Here is a 27,745-nt window from a genome sequence, read left to right on the forward strand (position 1 = left end):
ATGGGCTGGCGGCAGCGGCGGCAGTGTGACAAGGCCCTCTTTGTAATTCTCAGACTTTCTCTGAATGGCATTATCACACAATCATGCCGCATTGTGTTGTAGGAAAAGCATTGAACCGAACCTCGCCGCCAATGACAAAGGCCTGTGACTGAGCTCGGGTAGTGATGTGGGTGTCAGTGTAGATCACAGGGAGTTGGCCCTGCGTCAACCGGCTGGGACCAGGCATATTCACTTCTTCCCATCTCCTTAGGGGAGCCATTGTCAACTAAGGTTTTCCAAAATGCAGACTTCCAACCTCCAGTGTCTAATACACCATGCCGAGCTGAGAAAACAACCCGGGCTCTAGTTTCAAGGTTGACTTTAACAGAAGTCGGCACTCAATGACTTAAAGGAAGAGGCCAGGTCATCTCTCATAGCGTTTATAACCTGGAAGACCATTTCTTCCACCATATTACAATGGCAGAGAGATCATACCCCTTATCCCTCCCAGCCCAATAACCCAACCCTGCCGCCACGGTCAGGACCACGCCTGGTAACAGCTTCTTCAACATGCCCAGAGCGACCATCTTCAAGAACATGTTCTGTCGCGCTGCAACACGGGCCACATGATCCTTCCTCTTGTTCGCATGCGGGAATGGCACCTCTGGCACTGACTTGCCCAGGAACTCGCACAGCGGGCCCCAGCCATCCTCGACCTTATACTCCAGCAGGCGGCCCTCTGGCGCGGCAGCCCTGACCTCCGCGTAATGCCTGTGATAACGCTCCCTCGCCTTGCGTCTGATCCCCCCCACGCTCGCGGCCTCGTAGTACCCCAACATGATCTTGCGGATCGTCAGCCCGCCCTGCAAGCCCTTGAGCCGCCCGATCACGTCCATGATCAGGAAGGCGCGCCATCCCCACGTCGTGCTCCAGATGGCCTCCTCCATGCTGGCGTACCACGAGTCGACGTCCCGCTCGACGAGGATGACCTTGGCCTCCGGGTAGGCCTCCATCAGGGGAAGGGCGAAGAAGGACGCGATGTCGGTCGCGCCCTCGTACTTGCCGAACACCTGGTCCCAGTCGGCGCGGGTGAATGGCGCGCCCGTGTAGGTCGGCAGGCTTGGGAAGAAGGAGTCGGCCGCCCGCGACAGGACCGGCCAGTCGCTTGCGTTGCCGACGTCCTTGACGCCGTGGTGTATGTTGTTGTACCCCAGGATGGTGAGAGCTTGCGCTATAGAGGAGGAGCCTGTGCTGGCATGTCAGGACGGGGCGGGCGTGGGTCGGAGTGAGCTTGTGGCATGTTGTTTACCTGTTCTCGTCATGCCGAGGGAGAGAATCTGCATCGGCTTGATGGTTCCGGTGCCTGGGGGCTCGTGGATTAATGACGCTGGTTGTGCCATCTTGGAGAGTCTTGTGCTGTTCGTTATCACGGCCTGTACAGGGGCAGGCCCATGGGGATCGAGATTGGTGGGTAGGTGAGCGTCGTCGTTTTAGACAAGGCGCGAGGTCTGGTTATGTTTGAGACCATGATCTTCACCATGATAAGCCTCGCCATCCCGACGCCCTCGTGTCCCAAGTCGCGTATCCACTGCCTCGGTGATGGTGGCATGGATGACGGCCGACAAGCTGGGAGGCTGTGGTCACCGTGTGTGATGCTTCCCGCGTGACAACGTGCTGTTTATGGGACATCCTATTCGTTAGCAGACTGTCCTCTTTTGGAAGAGGGGAGTTCCGGCCGATTTGCCAGTTAAGTGAGCCGTGTTCGAAGTCAGCCGGCGTCCCCTGGTAGCAAATCCCAGCTTCGATGGGCTCCAGGTCCAGCACGAGTCAGAGTGTCGGGGGACTATCTATCTTCTCTCCGGTCGAGTCATGCCTCTCAATTGGTATTGTGGATAGTAGATCAACCGTCGCGGGTGCGTGGCAGGAAGCAATGAATCAATTGGACAACTGCAGAAGCGGCATGTTTGAGGCTTGGTCACCTTCTTTGCTTTCTGCTCGTCAGGTGGGGTCGTCATGAAAGAGCCCCGGCACTTGCCCCATGGAGTGTTGTTGAATCAAAGCACAGATACTGTGCAGAACACTGATAGTCGGTGCCAAGATATGCACAGTAGAGCCGCATAGTTGTTCGTCTCGGCAATAAAGTCAGGCAAAAAGTATCAGTTTGGTGTTGTCAACATCACGGGCGCGTCACTAGGGGCCCAACTTGCAGAAATGGCAGCGGCCTCTGCGGTGTTCGGCCCTGTGCAGGCGTACCTGCCCTCCGTGAGCAGCAGCAGCATTTTGATGGGCCTCCTGCTACTTGTGAGTTGTCAACGACTACCTCAATTCGACAACAAGTGGCACTCGCACGCTAACAGCAATAATCACAGCTCATTGCCCGCCTCTTCGTGGTCAACGTTGTTTACAATCTCTTCCTCCACCCTCTGTCGTCCTATCCAGGCCCGAAACTCTGGGCGACATCCCGCCTGCCGTGGAATTACTTCAACTTCAGAGGGCGGCTTGGCTGGCGCATACGCGACCTCCACAACCAGTACGGCCCTGTCGTCCGCATCGCCCCCAATGAGTTGTCGTACACCACATCGAGTGCCTGGAGGAAGATCTACGGCCAGCGCTCCCCTGAGTTCGAAAAGGCCGTGGACGGGCGTGGCATCGCGCCCGTCGAGATCAACGGCAAGAGGGCGCTCATGACCGAGACTTCGGAGGGCCACGCCAGGCTCAGGAAGGCCATCAACCCGGCATTCAGCGAGAGGGCCGTGAGGGGCCAGGAGAAGTACCTGCAGGCACACTCCGACACCCTTCTCACCCAGCTGCTCAAGAGCTGCAAGCAGGGCCCGGCCGATATGGCCAAGTGGTTCAATCTTCTGTCCTACGACGTGATCACCGGCAAGTAGCACCATCTATGTTGCCGGAGGCGTCGCTGACCGTGAGCTATTAGAGCTTGCCTTTGGCACCACCGCGAACTGCCTCAACCAGGCAGACCAGCCACATCTCCAAGTGCTCGGGAATCGGGCCAAGTCGGTCGTGTTCTTCCAGTTCGCCCTGCAGTACGGCCTGATTTCCGTCCTGCAATTCCTGACGCCCAAGTACGCCCGCGAGGCCCGCCGCAAACACCTCGCCCTGTCAGCAGCCAAGGTCCAGGCGCGCCTCCAGGCGAAGGACCCCGGCAAGGACTTCATGCACTACATCCTCGAGAACCAGGAGGAGAAGTTTTCCAGCCTCGACCTGACGCTGCTAGCGAGCACCTTCATCGTGGCCGGGAGCAACACCACTTCGGACACCATGACGGGTCTGACGTATCTGCTGTTGCGTAACCCCGACAAGATGGCGTGCCTGAAGCGGGAGATTCGCTCCATGTTTCGATCCAAGGACGAGATCACCATGCAGTCCACCGTGCACTGCAGGTACCTTACCGCTTGCCTCGAGGAGTCTATGCGCCTGCGCCCGGCCTTGTGCTGTTCGCTTGCCCGGACGGTGCCTGACAACGGCGAGATCATTGACGGCCAGTTCGTCCCCGGTGGAACTGGGGTGGGCGTCCACATGCTGGCCGCTGCCCATTCGGGGCTCAACTTCAGGCACCCCATGGATTTCGTCCCGGAGAGGTGGCTAGAGCTACCGCCAGACTCCGAGTTTGGGGGTGACGACAAGGGTGGAAGTCAACCGTTTTCGCATGGGCTGAGATCATGCGCAGGAAAAGCGTGAGTTCTTGGCTGTGCAAAATTGTTAGACCTGGGACAAATGCTGACTTTACTCCCATGCAGGCTTGCGTGGGTTGAGATGCGTATCACCATGGCCAAGCTCCTGTGGCATTTCGACTTTGAGCTCGCGAGCCCGGACGAGGACTGGTGGAATAAGCAGCGCACATATCTCATCTGGGAGCGCCTTCCGTTGATGATCAACTTAAGACCGAGCACGGCATGAGCTAGCCCAATGTGTATAGCTCTCGACCGGACTCCGGAGCCAATCAATCATGGTAATGATGCCGCAAATGCTAGCCGCAAGAATGTACAACGCGAGCTGGTGTTTCATTTCATAGGCATCGACTGGGACGCAGACCGTGTGGGATTGGTGGAGGTCAAACGAGGTCTCCTCTCGAAACAGGGAAGCAATCTGGCTGTCGACCCTGAAATCCGACGTCACGGGCTCGTCTTCCATGGGCTCTTATGGACAAGCTTCGAGCTGACGTTGTCGTGTTCCGGCCCTGAGTGTTTCGAGGGACAACTCACTCGGCCTTCCCCGAAGATCAGCCTCTTCCGTGGTAGAGTTCCGTTCCTGATACACAAGTGCAAGAGCTCGATGCAGAGAATATTTCCTGGCATAGTCGAAACGATCAAGCCTTGCACAACCGCCCGTCCTCAGAAACCACCCAGCCATCGCTCCCGACAGCAACGCCGCAGTAAAAAAGCCCCTCTGGATCCCAAATGCGCTTGATAGACAGAAGCTTGTCGTAGTTAGTCCCATAAAATACCTCCTTCCAGTTGGGCTGCCGAAAGTCTCCCTCGTTGATGTATGTCCCCATGCCGGGAGTCACCTCCTCGATAGCAGGTTGCAAGACATCCGTGATGAGGTCTAGTCCCCCAAACACGTCGGCCCACGGGTCCTCAAAGCTGAAAGGGACCTCAAGCGACGCCGAGACAATGGCGTCACGCCACGCAGGCAGCACCGCATTCTCGCCGCCACCGAACGGCCCCACGTTCGTACCGACACCAATAAATATACCGCCCTCGTCGGCAATAGTGCGCGCCGTGGCAGAGAGGTTTTCCAGCTGGGACCGTGAGATCAGCCGGCCGCCAAAGTTGGCCGTGCCAACCTGAATCCAGCCATCTGGCAACGGGCCCCAGTAGGCGCTGTAGTGGTCATAGTAGGTTGGGTTCTCGGTATAGTTGACGCCGTGGCGGAGGCCCAGGTCCCCCAGGGCTGAGAGGAAGGGCTGCATGGCCTGCTCGAGCTCTGCTTGCGTCTTGTTGTAGGCCGTCAGGGCGGAGATGCTGAGGTATTCAGTCGTGAAGTAGTAGATCACCATGGTGCCGAAGTCAACCAGCCCTGGGAGGGCAGCGTGGAACGCATCCACCGCTTCGAAGACCCGGTCGGTCGAGTTGCCGTTGTCGGACTTTTCCACGGAGAGTTTAAGGCCGCTGACGGTGGCTTCTGGGTAGGTCTTGACTGTGAGAGACACAACGACGCCGTAGTTTCCGGCGCCACCTCCACTGTGCAGATGTCAGCGGCTGATCTCCAAATTGTACGACATGAGGGCTTATGAACATACCTTAGGGCCCAGTATAGGTCAGAGTGCTCCGTCTTGGAAGCAGTGACAAGCTCACCACTGGCGGTGACAACCTCGAATGACAGCGTCTGGTCTGCGGCGAGTCCGAAATTCGTGCTTAGAGCAGAGTGACCACCGCTTTGTGTGTAGCCCCCAGCCACGCCCACCGTGGGACACTCTCCTCCCACAGCAACACGACCGAGCGCGGTCGCAGCCTGCAGCATCTCATACCCTTGAACTCCTGCCCCTAGCTTGAGAGCCGTGCCAGTGAAGTCTGCGTCGTCCCACTGGACCGGTTTGATAGCCCTCAGGTGGTGAGTCCAGACCGCAAGGGCCCCGGCGCCGGTGGAACGGCCCAGGTAGTCATGGCCAGTATTCCGGATGACCAGGCGGGCGTTCTTCTTCCGGGCGAAGTTGACAGCGGCAGCAATGTGCTCGGAGCCAGTGGCGTTAACGGCATAACGTACATATGTGCCCAGCTCACATGGCCGCTCACGCGGAGTCCACGGGTCACAGCTCTGGTTGGCGAAGAACGGGGCCATCACGCTAGAGCTTGAGTTGAGGCTGTGGTAGTTCATTAGATGAGGGCTTCGTAGCAACAGAGACGGCCCACCGGTAGACTTACTGGATGCCCGCATAGAGCCATTGCTCCCGGAGGTATGCACACTGATCTTCATCGTAGTAGGGGTCGTGACAAGGGGAACCGAGCGGAACCGTGGCGATGAGTCGGCCCCCTACCGTGGCGTTCAGGGACGACCACTCGGCATCAGACGGCCAGCACTCGTCTCCAGGGAAGCACCTGCAGAATGACTCAGCCGTATCGCCCGGGTTGCGCTGGTGCACCGGAGGAATCGGCTTCTGTTCGAATGTCGAGACCGCTGCGGCAACATGAGCCGTCAGCAGGGTCGTGAGGACAGAGAATCGGTGCATGCTGAATATCCCAGTGCTTAGTCTGGCCAGGACTTGGTCCACACACAACAAATGTATGAGGCCGCAGCGAGACGTTGGTCAGTGTCGTTTACTATTGTCCCGCCAGCCGGGGAAGTTAACCATGTCTATGCATGGTCAAGTCTAGCTGTAAGACGACTTGGGTGTTGGAGATTTCTGTTGGTCCGCAATTGGAGAGAAGGATTTGGTGGGTCGACATAAGCCACTGCAGCAAAAGAGACCAGGGTCTTGAACGACCTCCTCGGCATCTGCAACGCACATTCAACTATCCACCACTTTTCACGACCAACACGCTTTTTCACTCCCGGGGTTAGATGTATCGATCGACTTCTGCGGTTTCCCGTTGGGGGATGATTCCGGATTCTCGGCTCATCCCGAGTCTCAGACGTCCACCAACCAACATACACTTTGACGCTGATACAAAAGCCCGCCTCCATGCAAGACTTAGGAAAGACTGTGGCGGAATTTCTCCTCGAGTCTTATAGCTATCAAGTACAGCCACACGTCTTTGCGAGCTGTTTGAAGAGGTGTTCGTTGGACACTGGGTGTTTAGCCGGCAGACTCGAAGCCCAAACTTCTAAGTCTAGCGGGCAGTATGTTCACAGGCAAAACTGGTCTGCAACAGGTTCACGTTCGGAGGTGTTCGGGCGACAGTGAGCTAAGGTGCAAGGTCTTGCAGTATCAGGCTTTCGTTCTCTCCTCCCGCTTTCCCGCACACCCTCCAAAGAGACAATCCACCTTCCTCGATGCTTCAGCTCCCTCGAGTGACTCATTCCTGCCCGTGCCATGCCGTGTCACTCCAGCGCAGGATACACCTCCGTTGAAATCTCTAACCCTGTCCTACATAATCTTGGCTCACATAAACTGTACTCTCGTGCCCTAATCCCTTTGGCAATGCCTAAAAACATTCATTTTCTCTTGAATCAATGCTTTCTCTGGTAATAGCGAAATTCCGAAGGCAAGGTGTCGGTTTACCTGAGGCTGGCGATACGCACGGAACTCCTATTACTCACAGAAGCAGACCATCTGCAAGATACTTACTGATATCCACTTATGGCAGTGTGAGCTAGTGAGACTAGTAGGACATAGTTGAACGTCTTTCCAGACTTATATCACGCCACCACGGCCTCTAAAGGGCTCGTCACACATAAGTTTTCCCCCGGCATGCCCACCGCCACATACCCAGCCTCTCCCAGGTGGCTGAAGGGCCCAAACCAAACTTTGACCCCAGTATATAAGTTAGATAATGTTGTGTTGTCAGGCCAGTAGTGTAGGTGGTTGCACGCCCGGATTTTCTAACTCCTGTGCTAAAGTCGCAGAGACTGTGGTGCGGGCAGGGGCGTTTGGCCCCTAAGGGCCCTAGATAGGCAATTTTTAGCTCCAAAGGTAAACTTAAACCTATTTAAGCAATACACATCCCAAATCCCCTAAATTACTTGCATTATTAATAGTATAATATATCTTCTTATATAAGTTAAAGAGTTTTATAAAGGTTCTGCTAAGACCTGCATTAAAAGAGCCTATCCTTTAATTTAAATCCTGAAATTAAAATTAAGCGTAAGCTAAATAACCTGCATAATAAGAATAAACCAACTAAGCCCCTAAGTTTAAACAAAGCTAAAGCTTATACCATTAAAACAGCGCCGCATTAAGTTTACGCTATTATATTAACCAAATCATTAAACTCCTTAAATTTACCTGCCTTACTTTCTTTATTTCTATATATCTTTAAGTTAAGGTAGCAAAGTTTCGCCTAACTAAGTACATACCCTTCCCTTAAGCAGCAAATCCAAATTTCAAAATTATAATTTAAAAAGTAAATTAATAAACTAATTATACTTGCTATATACCTTAATTCACAACTTCCTTAAGGATTTTATTACCCTATTAATGCTAAGAATAAAGCGGCTTATATTAATAAAGGCATAAAGCATATTAAGAAGCCTTATTAAGGTTGGAAATATTATTAAGGAAATGGATAAAAATTAATAACTTAAACTTTAAATTATTATCACTAAACCCAAATCCAGAATTTAAAAACCCTATCCCAAAGCTTGCTTCTTTATCATTGCAAAAAAAACTTTAAAATTGCCTAAACCTAAATAATTCCTTTCTTAGCCATTTAATATTAAATTATAATAGCTTGCTTAAATTTAAAACCTTTTTATTATATTTAATAAAACCCTTAAACCATTTCATTATATTTCCTTCTTTTATTAATACCTTTTTAAAACTTTTAGGAAAGAGCCTAAAGGAATATATTAATAATATAAAGTTATATAGCATAAAGGTAGCACCTAATAATAAAACCTTTAAGGTTTAAGAAATAAGGGCGGCTTTTTATTTTAAGTTAAAGGGTATGGCTAGGATTAATTAATACTTAAAACTTGCTTTAAATAAATAAGCCTAGCCTAAAGTTTCTACTCTTTTTAAGAATTGCTTTTAAATAAGAATTATTAACCCAAATTATAAAGTTAAGACTTAAGTATATACCTTTGCTTATAAGTTCATAAAATTAATTTTAAAGTATATGCATTAAGCTATTAAGCTATCCTATTAATATAAGGAAAAACAATCTTAAGAGTTAATTTACTAGCTATTTTCTTACCTTTCCAATTAAAAGGGCGGCAAACTTTATAATAAAAGCTAAAAGATTTAAGAGTTAATCATAACTTAATTATATGTAAATAAGAAGATAAGAAATAATAACATTTTAATTAAGGAATGTATATTTAATAAGGTTTATTAATACATTATTAACTATTACCTTCCACTTAATGCTAAGATAAACCTTTTCTTAAAAAACGGGGCAATAAGTAAAGCTTTTATAAATTAAGATTAAGTTATAAGCTAAATAATAAATATCATAAAAACAATGCATAATTAAATTATAAAAATATAGTTAACGCTAAGCTTACCAGCTTATTTTATTATAAATTAAAGATTTAACCATAATGCTTAATAAAGTGCGGGATAATAATCATAAATTAAAGCAATAAATTAAGAATAAAACTTAGCGGGTAAGCCTACTTATATCCCTTTAGGTTAAAATAATTAAGCATAGCAATTATTAATTTAAGGTAGCTATATAAGCCAAGGCTTTATATAAGGAGGATAAGGTAATTATAGCATTTTTTACTTTTAGGCAAAAAGTTAAAGTTTTATATAAATATGCTATAATTATAATAAGAAAGGATATAATATTTAAGCTTACCTTTATCTTAACTAATTATTTAATTAAATTAATAAAATTAAGGCAAAAATTAAGGCTAGAAAGCCTATTCTTAATAATTTATGCCTCCTTAAATATATAGCTTAAGCTTAAGCCTAAGTTATAAAAATACTTATTAAAATATTATTGCTAAAGGATCCCTTAAAATTAAGGGAAGTAATAAATAGCATGCTTAATGTATAAAAAGCATAAACTTAAATAAAGAAGGAAGTTTACTTATTAGCAGCTAAAAATAAGCGGATTTAAATTAAGGCCTTGCTAGGAAATAATAAGCATTTATATAAGGCTTACCAGCTCGCCACCTTATTCACGTTAAAAAGTGCAATATAACCCAATTCCTTATATTTAATAAGAAATAAAAACCTAAAGGCAAAGAAATGCTAAGAAACCTTAATAAAGCTTAAGGAAATATTTAAGAAAACCTTAATAAGTAAATTAAATTAAAAGGCCCTTAAGGAAACTATTCCCATTTAAGGAATTAATAAATAAAATGGCAATAAATTTAATATTAAGTTTTTATTATAAGGTATAAAAGTTAAGTTAAGTTTAGCTTAATTCTTAAACTAATTCCCCTTATTAAAAACTTAAATAATATATAAGCTAAGTACTTAATTTAATAAATATTAAAGATATTAATTTAAAGAAAAGAAAGGTAAGAAAAAGGTTATAAGTATAGCTAAAAAGCTAATATATTATAATAAGTCCTTCTTTAAAATTAAAACTTTAATTTTAAGGTATATTAAGAGTAATATAACTAGCATTAATATAAACTAACTTATGATAAATAATAGTTTCCTAGGAAAACTAATTAAATTAAAGATAATATAACGTCTTAACTTAATTATAAAAAAGGTTAAATAAGAAATGTACCTTAAGTTAGCTAATAATTTAATGGCCCTTATTTATTATTATATTAATGTCTTTATTATAATTAAAGGGATTTTAATTATATATTAAGCTTATATTATTAAGAATAATAATATTTATAATATAATATTAAGTTAAACTTAATTATAAAGAAATTAAGTAATTATTAATTATAACTTAAGTATATTAACCTTAAAGGATTAAATAAGTATTAAAAGCATTATAAAGTTTACTAAGGCAAACTCCTTTATACTTAAACTATTAAAACTAAATTAAAAGGGCTTAAAGAAAGGTAATAAAGATAATTCCTTAAATAATAAAAGTAATTTCTTAAATAAAAATAATAAGTTTTTAATAAATTCATGTTATATTAAGTTAATAACCCTTTTAGTTAATATAAAATTAATAAAGATATTAAAATATAATAAGAATATTAAGATATAAAATAATAATAAGTCCTTAATATAAATTTAAAATAATAAGGTAAAAAACGGATTAGTAACCTCCAGCCTTAAGAAAATTTACTAAACTTAATTTATAAAAAGGGGCGGAGTATTTTTAAATGCATTTAGTTTATAAACTTAGTTAAGTATATTAATTGCTTGCCATTTTAAGATTATAATTAAATAATTAAGCTATTATTCCTTATTATTAAATCTGGATTAAAAATTATAATAATGGCATTTACCTTATTAATATTATTAATATATATCCTTATAAATAAAAAGAAAGCTTGTAATGCAGCAAGCTTATATTTAATTAATTAATTATTAAAGATAAATAAGCCTTAATAGGGTTAAAAAGAAGATAATGGTGGGATTATAGCACTAGCCTTAACTTTAAATAATAAGAATGAAATAATAAAGGAGGAAAATTAATTAGCTCCCCTTATGCAAAACTTAAATATTTATAATAATATAAATTAAGCTTTATCTGCTTTAAAAGGATGGAATTAAGGTAGGTAAGCCCTTAATATTATATTTAAAGATTTAAACTAAATTAAGAAGAATTTATTATTAAATTTAGCTATTTTTATTAAGGAATGAGGGCTAAGGGGGAAATTAATGCTTTTAAGTATAATTAAAAAAATAATAATTAAAACTGCATATAAGCCAATATTACAAGGGATTTATTTAAACCGGGATATTAAAAGGTGCCTTTTTTAATAATCATTATTAAAGGAAAATTAATTAATAATTAATAGTTAATTTAAAAAGATAAGCATTGCCTTAGGCAATGCAGCAAACAATTAATAACGTTAAGATTAAGCTTAAAGGTTAGCATATACTTAAAGGGATTATTTTACATTATTTTTAAATAAAATTAAAACCATAAACCTAATTAATTATATTATTAAATTATTACTTAACGTCTTATTATATTAATTAAAATAGCTATTATATTTAAGGAAATAACGTTAATTTACCTTAAAGTTCTTCTTAAAGCTAAAAAGAGCTAAATAAATATAGCTAGTAATTAAATCATAAGCAGCATATATTAAGTTCCTATTTAAAGCTAATACTTTTAAGGTAGTATTTAATTATTAACCCGTAAATAATGCAACCTTATTACCTTAATAGCCTTATTATAATTAAGCTTATGTTTTTAAGGATATTCTTTAATCAAGCCATAAGGTTTTCTTTTAAAAGAACGCAATATATAAATATTATAGGGTAATAATAACCTTAAGAAATAAATATAAGGCGGCAGTAATTACTCCTTATATATAATACTTTATAAATTAAATGCCTTAAAGTATAGCTAAAGCAAGTTATATATATAATGCGCTAAGGGATATAATCTTTAAAGCTTAACTAATAATTCCAAAGTTTAAAGGATTAAAACTACTATTAATAATAAGATATATTTTACATCTTAACGCCTTATTTAATAAGTTTATTAACAATTATGCAACCTTTGCTAAGTTTTTTAATAATTTATTTACCTTTTTATATTTATATTATTTTCTTAAACTTAAATTTAAGCAAATTAACTTAAAACCATTAAAAATAGTTTTATTTGTAAAATAAATCACTATTTTAAGCTTTAAATTAAGCAATAAAGCTATAAAACTAATATATAAATATTAAGAAAGGTTTTAATAGTAAGCATAACTAGAAAATTATTTAAAGACCTAAGAAAAGTTAAATACTTTCTTATAGCTTTTATTATATTTAAGGGAATTCATCCTTAATTAAGTATCTTTAACCTAAATTTTAAAGACCTTACATGTAAATTAAATATAAAAAACCATGCTAATAAGCAAGTAATTTTGCTAAATATATTAGCAAAATTATAATAACTTTATATAAAATTAAAAATATATTAAGGTATTTATAAATATATATAATAAAGTATAAAATATAGTAAACGCTGTACTTAATAAGGATAAGTAATTTTATCTTAATGTAAATATATTAAATCTTATAATTAAAGTAATGCTTTTTCAACTTATAAGCTTATTAATAAGGATTAAAATGATTAATAAAATAATTAAAAATATACATATAATTGCATTTATATCTTTTTAACTCTTAAATATAAAAACAAGGTATATTATTAATAAAAAGGAAACGTTAAGGGTTATTAAGGCGTTTTAAGAATTAAGAAATCACATTTTATTATCTTAATTCCCCATTATTATATATATTAACTATCTTAATATGCTCTTAACCTTAAGTATTAATAAGAAATTAATTAACTAAATTATATTATAGTTAAATATTATAGCTACCTTTAACCTTTATTTAATTCATTGCTTAAATATAGCTTAAGTAATATAAATAGCAAATAGCTTATTTTAATTAAGGGGAAAAATAGTAAATTTATTTTTATTTAATGCCTTAAATATAAAGATAATAGTTTTAGCTTATTTAAGATAAGTTAGCATAGGATAATAAACATAAGTTTAGGCATTGCCTATGCATTTACCGCATATTGCCTTATTAATAGCTTTTAAGGTTATTATTAATATAATATATATAAGCTTAAAATAATATGGGTAGGTTATTTTATACTTGCTTAGGGAAGATAAATTTTTAAAAGAACTACTTAAGCTGGTTTAATAATACATTAAGAAAAGGTTAGTTAATTATAAACTTATAAATAAGGCTCTTAAGTTTTAAAAGGAGCTAAGGGTATATTTTACTTATATATTAAAAAAGAAGGTCCTAATTGCATTAAAATATACTTATAATTACTATAATTATTTTACTATAATATTTATACTTTATAACTTAAAAGGGGAAATATAATAACTTATTTAATACTTAAATATAAAGCGCTATATTAAAGGTTGCATAATATATTAATCTTAAAGTTTAAAAAACCTTATTTAAGTTAAGCTTATATTTATAATATCTTTAAGGCTATAAAACTTAATTAATATAAATTATTTAAGTAAAATTACACTATTTAAGGTTAATAAATTAACTTATTTTTATATTTTTATTAATTACTTTAATAGGTTTATTATTTCATTAGCTTGTACTTAGCTAATAATTATAAGAATAATAATTTTATAAAAATTAATTATTAATATAGTAAGATTCTTAAAATAAATATATTTAAATAATGCCTTTTATTTTTATAATAACTAAGTTTAAGGGTTTTTTAAATTCCATGGAATTAAATTATTATTTAGCCTTATATATTACCTAGCCTTAATAAAGAAAGCTAAGTTTATAGTAAAGATAATTAAAAAGGGATTAAAATAATAAGCTTAAAATCGGTAATATAAGTAATTAAACTTATAATTAATAGCTTTGCTTAATATTATAATTAATATTAATAATTGCTTAATAAGGAAATTAAGGTATATATTAGCTAAGGTAATGTTAAGCTAGCTAATAAAAAGAAAGCTAAAACCCTTAAATATAAATATAAAATTAAAAAGATGAGAAATATTAAGCTTAGTTAAAAAGCAAACCCTTAATAATAACGCCTTAATTTTTACTTATATAAAAAAGATTAAGTTAATAAGATTTAAATATATAAAAAGGTTATTAAAGGTTGCGATAAAGAAGATGCTTAATTAGCATTTAAAAACCTTTAAAGTAAGTAAATTAATATAAAAGAAAGTTTTAGTTATAAGGGATTTAAAGATTTAAAACTTTTAAAATAAAAAGCCAAAAAATCCTTATAATAAAAAAAGGGCTAAGGCTTTTTAATTAAAATAAATAAGTTCTTAAAAGGTAATTAACCTTACCTTAAATATAATAATTTATATTATAAATCTTATGTTTAAGGGTAAGAAGAAAAGAAAGGTTTATATAAATAACTTTAAATTATATTAAGTAAAGCCTTTAAAATTAAAGGAATATTAAGTAGTATGAAATTTAAATAAAAAGGAAAAGATTATAAAGATAAAGTTAAGGAAAAATAAAGTATTAAATAAGGTTAAGCTTTTAAACTTATATTTTTATATTATAAACTTATTAAAATGCATTTAATATAAGGGGAAAGGGGATTTATAATATTAATAAAAGTGTTATAAAAGCTATAAGGTTATAGCTTGCAAAGTTAAGGGTATTAAAAGGTATATATATACTTAGCCCGCGTTATATACTTATTTAATTTAAATAATATGCTATTTATATACTTATTACTATTATAATACTTAAATTAAGGTTATAAAAAATTTTATAAAGTTTTATATTAAAATAATTAAAACTATTTTAAAACTTTTATTTTTTTTATTAAATTATTTAAACTTTTTAATTTAAGGTAAAAAGGAACGGTTTTTTTTTTTTTGCAAATAATTACTTAAGATAAACTTTTACTTTCTTTTACTATAACCTTTTATTTTATTAACTTCTTTTAAACCTTTTTAAATCATTATATAATAACATAACTTTAATATTTAAATATATAAGGTATTATTATAAGAGTATAATAAACTTAAGACTTATGCATTAAAAGCATTATAATGCATATAAATAAGTAATACTTTAAGCCTTAACTTATAAGCTTAAGGGGCTATTAAAAGCACCTTAAATAAGCGCGCTAATTAAAAACCCTATTTTAAATTAAAATTAGCTATTAAATTCCTATAACTTTATATATTAATAAACTTAATATTCTTATTTAAAAATCCTTATATTAAAGGGTATATAAAGAAAAAAAATAGCCTTAGGATTAAATAAAAAGTTAATAAAGATCTTAAGCTTAAATTAAAAGAAAGCTTAAAAAGAAAAACCATTATACTTATAAGCTAGCCTAAGTAAAGAAAAGGCTTAATTAATAAAGCTAAAAAACTTTAGCAAAGATAAAGAAAAGCAAAGCCTTTATATAAAGTTTAAGCATAAGCTTATTATAATTAAGTTAAGAGGTTTTTATAAACTTAAATATATTAAGCTTATTTTATAAAAAGGTTATAAGAATTAATACCTTAATTTCGTCCTAGCTGCATAAAACCTTAAATTAATTAAGGATACTTTAAATTATAAATTTTAAGCGCAAGCAAGATATTAATTATAAGGATTATATATATTAAGCTTAATTTACTTTATCGCTATATAATATCTTTAAAATTAATATTAAAAAAAGCTAAAAAAGGCTTAAGCTTAAGATAATAATAAGCTAAAAGCATAAGATTTTATGCTATATAAGGTTTATAATAATTTAGCTTAAGCTATACCCTTAGCAAAGCCCGCTTATAAGCTTATTTTAACCTTAAAGAAGTTTACTTAAGCCTTAACTTTTGCTTAAAAGAAAAAGAAATGCTTAAGGCCAAAAGATAAGAAATAATATTAATATGCTTATTATTTAAAGAAAACTTTTAAAAATTTAAAATTAATAAAAGTATAAAGAGCGGCATTAAAAGAGGCAATAATTAAAATTAAGCTGCTAAATAAGTTCCTTATAAATGCAAAGTTTACTTAAATTATTTATATAATAAACTTAAATTTATTATATATTTAAGCTAAACTTATAATTAAGGTTAAGGTAAGCTATTTAAAGCTAAAAATAAGTAATATAAATTTAAGCTTAATTAATAAGATTATTTATAAAATATAAAATGATAATATAATAAAAAGGTTTAAATAAATTATTTAAAAAAGTTTAAAGAATATTAGCTAAAGGTTTCTTATCTTTAAGTTCATTATCTTAAAGAAAAAGAAGTTTAAAAAGTGCTTATAAGAAACGCTTAACCTTTTAATTAAGCAGGCATATAAATAGTTTAATGCAATAAAAAAGTTTATTAAGCAATTCCTAGCGAGTTACTAATTACTTTTAACTTTAAGTTACAAGAATTAATATTTATTCTTTATTATATATTAAACTTTAATTATTAAGTTTAAGAAGCAAACCCTTATTTTAATTTAGCTTTTTAAGTCTTATATTTAACTAAGCTAAGATGCTAACATTATTTAAAACATAAGTGCTTAATATAATTTTTATATTAACCAGATTGCAATCTTTATAAATAAAGTAACCTATAAGCTTTTAAATAAAACTATTTAAATTAATATAATATACCCTTATAGCTTATAAAGCTAACCCCCAGCTACTTTATATAATAATAAAGAGGAAAGTAAAGGCCAAGACCTAAACCATATTATATAAATCCTATATTATAAGGAAGTAGCGGGATATTACAAGCTAATTATTAATTTGGATTTTAAACATAACCGTAACTAGCAGCAAGCATTTTAACGCTAAGTAGCAAGCTAAAATAAATAAATTATAAACGTTATTTTATACCTTAATAACCAACTCTGCAATTAAAATATAATAATAACGAATCTTAATAATAATAAGGCAAAGCATTAAATAAGGCTATTAAAAAGCGTGTTGCGTAAAGATTAAAATGTATATATAAAGTTAATAATAAGAAAACTAAACTTAAATAATATCTTAGCTATATAACTTTAAAATAAGGACTTAAAGAAAGAAAATAATATATAAAAGGCAATATTATTATTTAATTAAGGAGCAAAGAAGATTTTACTTATAAAAAATCCTACCCCTAATCTTAATATTTTAATTAATTTTACTAACCAAAAAAGCAAGATTATTAAGAATAAATAAAGTAATAAAAGTGCTAAGTAAAGAGGTGCGTTGGCTTAGGATTCCAACTTAAACTGCTTAAATAATAAGGGTAATTTACTTAATAATAATAATAAAAGTTTAAGACTTAAATTTAGGGAAGATTTTAATAAGGAAAAAAATAAGGTTTAAAAGGTGGGAATACATTAATTAAAAGGCATTATTTACCTTATTAAAAGGCATATAAATAAGAAAGAAGAAATATAAATAAAACTTAACCCAAAACGGCTTAATTACCTACCTTAATATCTTAAGTAAAAAAATAACATTATAATTAATACCCAGAAAAAATAAAAAACGATTCCCTTTAATATTTTAAAAATACCTAAGATAAGCCAAGCATACTTACTAACCTATATTTAAGATTACCTTAAGTTATTATTATAAGCTTAATTACCAAGAAATATCCTATTATAAGTATGAAATTAATTAAAGTCATTATTAAATACATATAACTAAACCATAAAGCTTAATTGCCAGCCTTTATATTAATAATAGGAAAAAACTAAGCATGCATTGCTAAGTATTGCCTTAATAGCTATTATTAATAAACAAGGGAGGCAATTTAATTAAATTGCAAACTTCTTAAGGAAATAAAGCGTTAAGGATTTGCTTAATTCTAACTTAAGCTTAATATTTAATAAAAAAGGTTGCTTAATAAATATAAAGTTTAAGTAAATTATTTATAAAGCAAGTTATTAAGATATTAAGTTTTAAGAAACCCTATTTAATTAAAAACATTAAGCCTTAAATTAATAGTTATTTAAAAAGGAAAATAAATTTAAAGAAAAGCAAAAGAATTACCGGAAATGCAATCCTTAAGACCCTTACATTATTTATTAAAGAACTAAATAAAGAAATATAAACGGCCGGTTTATAGTTAAAGTTATGGATAAGTTATTTATAAAAGATAATAATATAAATGCAAGGAATTTAAAATAAATTCCTTTTAATGTTTTTATATAAGATAAGCGCTAATAAAGGTTTGCTTAAAGCATTAAATATTTAATACCTTATAAATTAAAATCTAAAACTTTATTATATACTCCGCTTTTAATAGCAATAAGTAATAAGGAAATTAATTAATTAAGATAATTATAAGTAATTAATAATATAAAACTTTTAATTTACTAAGTTTTATAATATTATATTAAGTAATTAAGAACCCTTATAAATTTAGTTAATTTAATAATAAAAATTACCTAAGAAATTTAAGACTTAAGGAACTATATACTTATTATTAACTTAAACTATAAAGATTACTTAATAAATCAGGGTTTTCTTTATTATTTTATAGGAAATAATAATAAGAAAAGGTTATATGCTTTTTTAAAGAATTAAATTAAAAATTATATCGCTTAAGCTTAAGAAAAGGGAATCTTAAATAGCCTTTAGCAAGCCATTAAAAGAAACCTTAACTTATTAAGCCCTTAACTCCTATACTTAATTATAGCTAAAGATAACGTTTTAAGCATTTCTTAAAAATTTAATTAAAAAGCTAATAAAGGAAGTTATTATTTAAATATTAAATCTTTCCTTTAAGACTATTTAAATTTAATTATTATTAAGCCTTATAAAAAGAAAACCCTATTAACTTAAAATAAGGAAGCCGCAAAAAGAAAGGCGAAAATAAGTATTTCCTTATGCTATTTTAATTAAAAAGGTAATTTAAGAAAGGCCCTATATAAATTAAAATAAAAGGGAAGCTAAGTTAGAGAAATAAAGTAAGCAATAAAAATTATTATATAGGAAATGCATTGCTTAAGAAAGGACCTTATAATAGCAATCCAGCAATATATAAAAAAGGTAAATTAGCTTTAATAAAACAACCTAAACGTAAAAAGCATAATTAACTTAATTAATAGCAACCTTAAGAAGAAGTTTAACTTAAATAATAATGATAATAAGTAAGATAATTAAAATATTAATTAAAAGAATATATTAATTAACTATATAATTAATAAAAATAAAACTTTAAGATTAAGTAATAAAAATAATAAGAATAACTTAATCTTTATTTAAGTTTATATTTAATATTTTATCCCTACCTTAATTACTATTAAGCATAATAAAATAAATAAAAATAAATAAGCTTATAGCTCTTTAAAAATGCCGCCTTAATTAAGGAGTTAATAATAAATTAAAAACGCTATATTAAGTTTATTAACTTAATATAATATTTAATATGATTTTAAAGTTATAAAAGGGTTAATAAGGGGCTATAATAATAAAGAAAAACTTAAAGAAAGATTTTACAACTTTTTATAATAATATAATCCTTTATAGTTATTTTTAAAGAAAAGACTAAAATGAAAATAATTACTAGCATTTATTTATTACTATTAAAAACCTAATTTAAAGTAAGTATTTATAAAGGTTAATATAATAATATAAGTTTTTATTTTATTTTAATATAATAAACATAATAATTCGCAACTTAAATTAATACTAACCCTTTTTTTAATTTATTAATAAGAATAAATTAAGAATAAGAAATATATATATTTATAATAATATTATTATAATTTAAGCTTAAGGTTTTACTATTGGAAAAAGGGGGTTTATATGGTATAAGCAGGGGCGTTTAGCCCTTAAGGGCCCTAAATAAGCAATTTTTAGCTTTAAAGGTAAACTTAAACCTATTTAAGCAATACATACCCCAAATCCCCCAAATTGCTTACACTATTAACAGTGCGATATATCTTCTCATACGGGTTAGAGAGTTTCAAGACCTAAGGCTTGACTTGATTTACCTAAGGTCTTAAGTACCCCGGGAGGGTCCTGGTTCAAATCCAGGTCGGCCTATTATTCACACCTTTTTTTTTTCTTTTTCTGCCCTACCCGTTTCTCAACCCCCCCCCCCCCCCCCCCCCCCCCCCAAATTCCTTTCTTCATCCCCCCTATTACTAATCTACCACACACAACTAATCTTCGTGGGAAATTCGCTTGCTTTATCAAACTGACAACTGACCCAAGTCCCGACATGCTGACCCCACCCCCAGGTCACCATCACAACTCACGCCCAAAACTGGAAAAGACACTAACCTGTGCTCCGGCTCATCGCCGGCGGCGCACCCATCACCACCACGTGTGTTACGTCTCTCCGTGTCAGGCAAGAACTCGGCAACCTCCTCAAATCCGCAGACTCAGTCACCTGGCCGAAACCACGATTTGTGTCATGACGCTGGAGGCGGAGGCTATCTTCTTTGCAGACCGATCGAGGACGGAAATGGAGATCTGAACTGAGGCATCCGGCGTGAAGGAGACTGGCATTGCAGGTGTCAGAGCTGGCTTGGCCTTTGCGCCTAAGCTCTTCCGCGGTGGGCATTTCGGGGCCTGTCCCGGGACTGAGAGGAGCCTGTCCTCCTGCATGACGGCATCGAGCTTGTTGGGTACGCTGGGGCGACCACGATGAGGACCTTGGACCTTGTGGCATCTTCGAATCAGCTAAATCCGGGTGAAAGAGCTGTGCGCTTGGGAGAGCCTTGCGAGGAGGACGTCCTCATGGGACCTCCCAGGGGCTTTCTTGGTCAGCATGACACTTTTGAGCAAGAACGGTACTTTAGCCCAAGTAGGATATCCAGGCCAGTCAGTCCCCGAGTTACAGCAAAGCTCATGTCGATATCACCTACCATCAGATAGCCGGTGCGATGCTCGCCTCAATAATCACTGTGACATTTCAGCTCATGATTGATTTCTAGGTGTGCACAGGAGAAACAGAAGATCACAATGTCAACAGACTTCGTATTGCACCCAAAGGGCCAAGGAATTCTCCGAGGCATGCTCGTAATTCAACCATGATCCTGCCGTGCATATCCTACCCATAAAACAGAGATACAAAGCCAACCAAACTCCCCTGTGGATCGTCTCGTATGTCTTTCTCAGGGCTATTCCTATACTCCACGAAATGCCGGATGGTATCATGCAATGTCTGGGTCGGGCCCAGGAGTGGACGGTAGTGTGCGCGTGTCTTCATGCGTGCTGTGAAAAACGGAAATGCTGCCGAAACAATGCTCCAGCCGTGCCGCGTTCTCACAGCGCCGATTTACCCTGGTTGTCTAGAGCCGGTTTATCCGTCTTCTCTTGGGTGTGCTCATCTCCAGCATCCTTCTTGGGTGTTGCCTCGTGAGCCTGGGCCGAGCCGATCGGCTCCTTCGCCGCCACCGGAGAGCTTGCCGAAATGTCGCCTTTGGCCTCAGTAGATGGCTGCTGACCGTTCGCAGTGTCTTCTTGAAGGGTCTCCTTGGGCTCCTGGGGGTCGGCGGCCGCCTGGTGAGATTCGTGCGACGTGGGGTGGGGCTCAAGTCCGGAGCCAATTGCGCGCAAGTCCTCCGACCTGTGCGACTTCTCCTCCTCATCTGAAGCGCTAGAATCTCCATCGGGGCTGCTAGGTGCGTCGTCGAGGTTCAGGCCCTCCCCGACCTTATCCGCCAAGTCCTCAACCTCAGCCCGCATCGCAGCCTCCCGCTCCTCGGCACTCCTCAGCTGCCTCTCTGCCTCCTTGTCACCAACAATCTCCCGCCACGTTGCATCCAGCTCGCCTCCCCAGCCCAGCTCACCGGCGAGCTTGCGGACGCCCGAGTCGCAGTCGCCCAGGACCAACACGTCGTCCGGCCGGGATCCCAGGGATCCGACACGCTCCAGGTTGAAGAGAACACGGGGCGTCTCGTCCCTGGCCATTTCCGGCAGGCTGGCAAACGGTTGCACAGTGAGGCTCGTCCCCATGACCAGGACCAAGTCGCCGTACGAAGGGACGTGCCTGTTCTTGTGGAACGGCTCGGGGAGCTGCTCTCCGAAGAAGACGATGTCAGGCTTCACCAAGCCACCACACTTTGCATCGACACAGCGGGGCACCTCGCCCTGGAACACGTACTCCTTCATCTTGTCGTCCGGGAATGGCGTCTTGCACTCGATGCACCTCTGGGTGGCGAAGCTGCCGTGCGCCTCGACGATCAGCTCTCCAGGGACACCAGCCTGTCGCTCCAGGCAGTCGATGTTCTGGGTGAAGAGCATTCGCAGGAGGTCCCTCTTGGCGAGCAGCGCGATGAACGCATGCGATATGGTGGGGGAGTAGTTTCCAGGGTACAGCTCTTTCGCAAGGACGTAGAAGGGGTCGGGGTTCTGGCGGAAGTAGGAGATGTCGAAGACGGCCTCGGCGTACGGGAGGTTTAGGCGAGCGAGGTTGGCATACAGGCCGGTGTTGGGCGAGCGAAAGTCGGGAACTATGCGCCATGAGGTCAGCTCGTGGTCGCGCAGAGTTCGGGACGGCCGTGCGACCAAGGCGAGACAGTTACTCACTTCCAGCGGCAGTGGAGATGCCAGCACCGGTCATGACCACGATCCTGCGAGCGTGTCCATCTTTGATCATCTGGGCCACCGCAGAGAGCGAGCGCTCGGACAGGGTGGTTGGAGGGGTGTCATCGTCGAGGAGACCGGACTGCTCTTGGCCCATCTTCCTTCGTGGCGGCTTCTGCCAGGAGCGGGGTCCTTTCTGTTGGTGGCGTGCGCGCCGACGGCGACCTATCTTGGCGGTATTGTGTGGGCAGGTGGGGGGGGGGTCAGGTGAGTGCTGTGCTCAGCAGTTTGACGTTTGCCGGGCAGAGAGGAAAGAGGAACGGTGCGAAGATGTGGTACAGCTGATTAGTGGTGGGAGGAGGAAGTAGATGTGTCGGAGGTCAAGGTTTCGTTTCAATTTAGGCACAGCTTTCTTTTGACGTCAAGCCAACTTGAGCTGAGGCAGAAACCAACCTCGGGTGAGAGTGGAGGGGCTTGGTAGGGCTTATCTTATCAGCTCCACAGTGACAGTTGCAGGGTACAGGTGCAGGGTACAGGGCTCGATGTTTAAAGTCTGGGCCAGAGCCGCAGGGTCACAGGGATTGAAGGGAGCTAAACATTCGTTGTAGGCAAGGTTTAGTGACAGCAGTGTTACCTGGGAGGGGCCTTTGTCACCTTCTCCACCAGTTCATACCATCCATTAACCATTCTCCATTCTTTCTGCTGCATGTCGAACCTGGATCTTTGTTTGTATATCAGAACTCACATGTTCACAAGGGATACATCCTTGTGACAAGGACCAGAGAGCCTTCCCAGAGAGCTCACCGCTCTTGAGCATACCTCATCATAAATTCTCAATGGTGTGTCAGCCAGGAATTGTCATCTGAGTAGCTCTTTGCTGTCAATGCGCTGATACAATTGATCACTTGTCAACTTCTGTGCCATATTCATCAATTTCCGTCATTGATCTCGGGCCCGTCACGGAACCGAAAAAGTGGCGACAACGGCCGTTCCATCATTCGGCTCACTCACCCCAATCCTTCCATGCTCGGTGGGCTGTTGGATTCATCTACAGTACCACAATTCTGCCGGTAGATGTCAATGGGGCCATAAATGCACATCTTCGTTCTTGGCGACGCACATCAAATCCATGTGGCAGCTTGTCAGCCCAATTGTAAGCGGTGGGCCACCACCCACCAGCTATAATTGACCCTGTGCTTCAGCTCGCTTACTATGCAAGTGTTCTCCCCAACACTTCGTATTGGGTACCGCTCTCTGTGACTCCCAGAAGACGTAGGAATAAGGATTGAATTGCAGATTATACACTTCGATGAGGTGGCTATGCCTGAGGCTCTGCTGAGTCCGGGACAGCATGCTCGGTGATGGCAGCCTTACTGGGAGTCAATTATATAAATCCAGTGGCTATCCAGGACAGCCTCAGTGATTTTCCCTTGCCTTCCGAAGATTTGAATCATGTTGCTTATAGGCAGGCAGCTACTCGAATTCCCTTATTTCCGCCGTTATCGTTGTCGTGGACAATTACCCTGTCTCTCCTTGTTTTCTGTTCCCCTTTTCAACGCCTCCAAAATGCACCAAGTCCGTTCCGGAAACGCTAGAAGACATCGTGAGAATCATCACCGTGCCAACACAGGACATAATCAGGGGCACGGCGGGTATGAAAATGTCAGAAATGATCACAGAGAATATCACAACGAGAATACCAGGAGAAACCATGGCCAAACTCACAACCACGACAGAAGAGGTCACTACCGACAACCACAACATCAGCTGGACTCCGACTTCCGGGGAAAGAGTACGGAGTGTCGCACACAACTCGGCACAGCAAATCTTTCAAGCATCAGGCGCACCATAGCCCTGTGCCTCATCTACCTCGGTCTCCTCGCAGCGGTCGCCTTCCAGAGCTGCATCCTCGCCTACCAGATCACGGCCGTGACAAAGAGAGTCACCCATACGGACGAAAGCACGCCTGAATTTGCCCTGTACAAAAATAGTCTATTTGAAAGCTGTTCGAAAAACACCACGGCCGAGGTCGACTGTGCCCTGATTGAGGTAGACCTCACCGGTGGCTCCCTCACGCGGCAGTGGATCGAAGACCACCGCACGGAGAAAGAACACAACTACTTCATTTCCCGGCCTGAGTACAGGGTCTACTCATCTCCCAGTAATGGGCCACAGGTCTCAACTACATATACATGGTGCGAGCTGGCAAGCTGCCTCGAAGGCTTCAAGGTCATCCCGTCTACCCCGAGGGACAGCGCCTACGGCTTCACGGCGATGAAAGCATGGTCCTACCTGACCATGACAGCGTTCTTAGTCTTGCTGGATCTCCGAAAGATTCTGTTCCACCCCGACAAGTGCAAGGGCATAAGCGCCACGGGCTGGCTCCAGCTGGTCCTTCCCGTCGCCTCCATAGGGTGGTGGGGGCTTGCCACGCTCGTGCGCGGACCCAACGGCGCAGAACCCGTGTCACTGGACGAATGGATCGTGACGTGGGCCTTGATCTCCTCATTGGATTTTCACCCCTGGCGCTGCTCGCACCCGGACTCCAAGCCCAGGAAGGCCATCAGGTGGGCCCTGCACGTCGTGCTGTTCGCCCAGTGGTGCGCCACCATCCACGCCTTCCGGCTGCAGGACCGCGAGGTCTTCCAGCGGTACGACTGCCTCGCGTCCGGGATCGACGCCGCGCCCGGCACCTCGTCCTGCGCGGCCGAGGACCTGTGCTCCAAAACGTGGCTGTTCAGCAACCCGGAGCTGCTCAGCGACAGCGACGAGACCGCCCTCATGTTCTACAAGATCCCTGCTGGCATTGCTCTCGCCGTCTATCCCTTGTCCCTCGTATGGCTCGCCGCAAGACTGCTCCTGGGAAGGTCATACTGGACACCCCAGAAGCTGAAGGAGTGGTTCGGCGAGGGCGGCGTGGACAGGATGTCGTCCGTCATTCGGCTCTTCGTAGCCTTGCTGTTTGGCTACCTCGGTCTGTGCTACGCCATCGTTATCTTCACATCCCCAAACCTCAGCTTCGACTTTGATACCCCCGGTGGCGCAGCCACGCTTGCTTATGACTTGAGTTGTCGGGCTTGTTGGAAGGTGCGAGGGTCGTATGCCCATACGCTAGCGCTGCAAGGGTCGTATGCCTATACGCTAGCGCTAACTTACAAATAGGCTCCTTTTAAGCGTTTAATAGCGAGGAGATTTCTCTCCTTAACACTTAATAATTAACTATTATTTGCTTAATTGCTTCATTAAGTTATAAGCTTAGCATTGCTTAAAATATCTTAAAACATTAAGAAACATTAATACCCCCATTTCTATAATTATTTTTATATCTAAATTATTAGGATTTTAATATCGCTAGCTTTTGCTTATATATCATTATTATACCCTATGATAGTTGCCATGGTTAATAGTAACTTATAATAATTCAGCACTTTTGCCCTATTTAGTATTTTAATTACTTGCTTTTTTTCATTTATTTACCTGCATTAATTAATGCTAATTACTATAGATAAATAAAAATATATAAATATTATTTAAAATATGCTTAGAAATATATAAATATTATTTAAAAGATATTAAATATACTTAACTTTAAGCTTAATTCATTATTTTTCTTAAAGTTAAACTTAAAAGGAGACAACTTCCTAAATTAAAGGGCAGCATAAAGTTATAGCTTTTAATTTATTAGCCTTAGTAAATATATTATAAATATTAAGAAATAATTAAATAAGGATGCAGCTCTTATAAAATGGGAAAAGCTTAATAACCAAGCCTTTATTATGCTTTTAAGCTTAATATATTTAAGCTTTATAATATTCATTATATTATGCAAAAAATCTTTTAATGCTTAAAAAACACTAATTAATTAATTTAATTATAATACTAATAACTTAATTATTTACCTTTTTTATTAATTAATAAACTTATAATATAAAAATAGTTTTAACTTATAAGGCTATTTAAACGCTTTTTAAAACCTTTAAATAAAACTTTATATTAAAACCTTAATATTAAGATAATTAATTAAGAGGTTAATAAAGTTACTTTTTAAAAGCAATAAGGTTAAAGGCTCTTTCTTCTTAATAATATTATTAAATATTATAAATAATATTATTAATAACTTAAGCAGCTAAAACCTTATAATGTTTTTTAAAATTAAACTTAAGATAATAAACATTATTTTTTATATAAAGGTTAAACAATTTAAAGCCTATTTTATCTTTATTTAAAAGAAGTTAGCATTAAAGGGTATAAAAAAGGCTGTAAAGTTTATATTAATAAGTATTAACTTTATATTAAGCAATAAAGAATGCACTTAATATTATGCATAAAACTTTATATTTATTAACTATTTATATATTAATTATATAAAGCTTGTTAAATATAAAGTTAATTAAAAATAAAAAAAGGGTAAAAAATAAGCTATTGCAAATTAAGCTATAAATAAAGAAGTTATTAAAATTTCTAATAATAATAAGAAAGATATAATAATATTATATACTAACGTTTTAATATATATAATAAAGCTATTAATAACTATAAATACTTTAATATTATGAATTTTTAATTTTAATGCTTTAAAGCATATAATAAGATGCATAAAAGACTTTAGCTCCTTATAATTACATTTAAGTATAATTACCATTATGGGTAATAATTAACTTATTATAAAAAGCATTAGCTTTATAAAGATCTTCCTGTAATTATTAAATGAATTAATTATTAAAAGCATTTTTATTAACGTTTTATATAATTGCGCGCTAAGGAATACTTATTTATTTAGCTGGATTATAATTTAAAAAAGGTTTTAATTAAATATATAGGGAAATAATATCTTTTTATTATTAAAAGATAATAAATTTCGCAAGATATTATAGGCAAAGTTTTAATATAGAAATTTTAAAATTTAAATAATAGAAAATAACTTTATAATGTTTATAATATATAGTAAATTTTATAAAGCTTTTAGCTATAGTAATTTATTAAGATTAACTGCTTAACGCTTATATAAAGATAAAGACGTTATGCTAAATAAATTAATGAATTTTCATTGCAAACTATGCTAACTTATAAAGTTTATTAAGAAATGCCTATATTTATTGCTAAAACAATAATTT

General features: G+C 37.6%; 5 protein-coding genes across 5 annotated transcripts; 2 read left to right on the forward strand and 3 right to left on the reverse strand.

Moving 5' to 3' along the window:
• Positions 1-419: 419 nt before the first annotated feature.
• On the reverse strand, positions 420-1,379 carry INS49_001291 (uncharacterized protein; the record flags this gene model as incomplete). Its single annotated transcript, XM_043162123.1, has 2 exons — positions 420-1,225; positions 1,289-1,379. 2 exons carry the CDS (start codon positions 1,377-1,379, stop codon positions 420-422), a joined length of 897 nt encoding a protein of 298 aa, XP_043030629.1.
• An 811-nt stretch (positions 1,380-2,190) lies between these two features.
• Positions 2,191-3,897, forward strand: INS49_001292 (uncharacterized protein; the record flags this gene model as incomplete). The annotated part of the gene is made up of 4 exons (XM_043162124.1): positions 2,191-2,280; positions 2,349-2,852; positions 2,995-3,674; positions 3,738-3,897. 4 exons carry the CDS (start codon positions 2,191-2,193, stop codon positions 3,895-3,897), a joined length of 1,434 nt encoding a protein of 477 aa, XP_043030630.1.
• A 409-nt stretch (positions 3,898-4,306) lies between these two features.
• Positions 4,307-6,169, reverse strand: INS49_001293 (uncharacterized protein; the record flags this gene model as incomplete). Its single annotated transcript, XM_043162125.1, has 3 exons — positions 4,307-5,183; positions 5,243-5,803; positions 5,865-6,169. The coding sequence occupies 3 exons, from the start codon at positions 6,167-6,169 to the stop codon at positions 4,307-4,309; spliced, it is 1,743 nt and encodes a 580-aa protein (XP_043030631.1).
• A 15,199-nt stretch (positions 6,170-21,368) lies between these two features.
• INS49_001294 (uncharacterized protein) lies at positions 21,369-22,788 on the reverse strand (the record flags this gene model as incomplete). Its single annotated transcript, XM_043162126.1, has 2 exons — positions 21,369-22,558; positions 22,635-22,788. 2 exons carry the CDS (start codon positions 22,786-22,788, stop codon positions 21,369-21,371), a joined length of 1,344 nt encoding a protein of 447 aa, XP_043030632.1.
• A 1,554-nt stretch (positions 22,789-24,342) lies between these two features.
• Positions 24,343-25,793, forward strand: INS49_001295 (uncharacterized protein; the record flags this gene model as incomplete). The annotated part of the gene is made up of 2 exons (XM_043162127.1): positions 24,343-24,423; positions 24,531-25,793. 2 exons carry the CDS (start codon positions 24,343-24,345, stop codon positions 25,791-25,793), a joined length of 1,344 nt encoding a protein of 447 aa, XP_043030633.1.
• Between the last annotated feature and the right edge of the window lie 1,952 nt (positions 25,794-27,745).

This window comes from Diaporthe citri (assembly GCF_014595645.1).
Source record: "Diaporthe citri strain NFHF-8-4 chromosome Unknown scaffold_1, whole genome shotgun sequence".
In the NCBI taxonomy this organism is placed as follows: domain Eukaryota; kingdom Fungi; phylum Ascomycota; class Sordariomycetes; order Diaporthales; family Diaporthaceae; genus Diaporthe; species Diaporthe citri.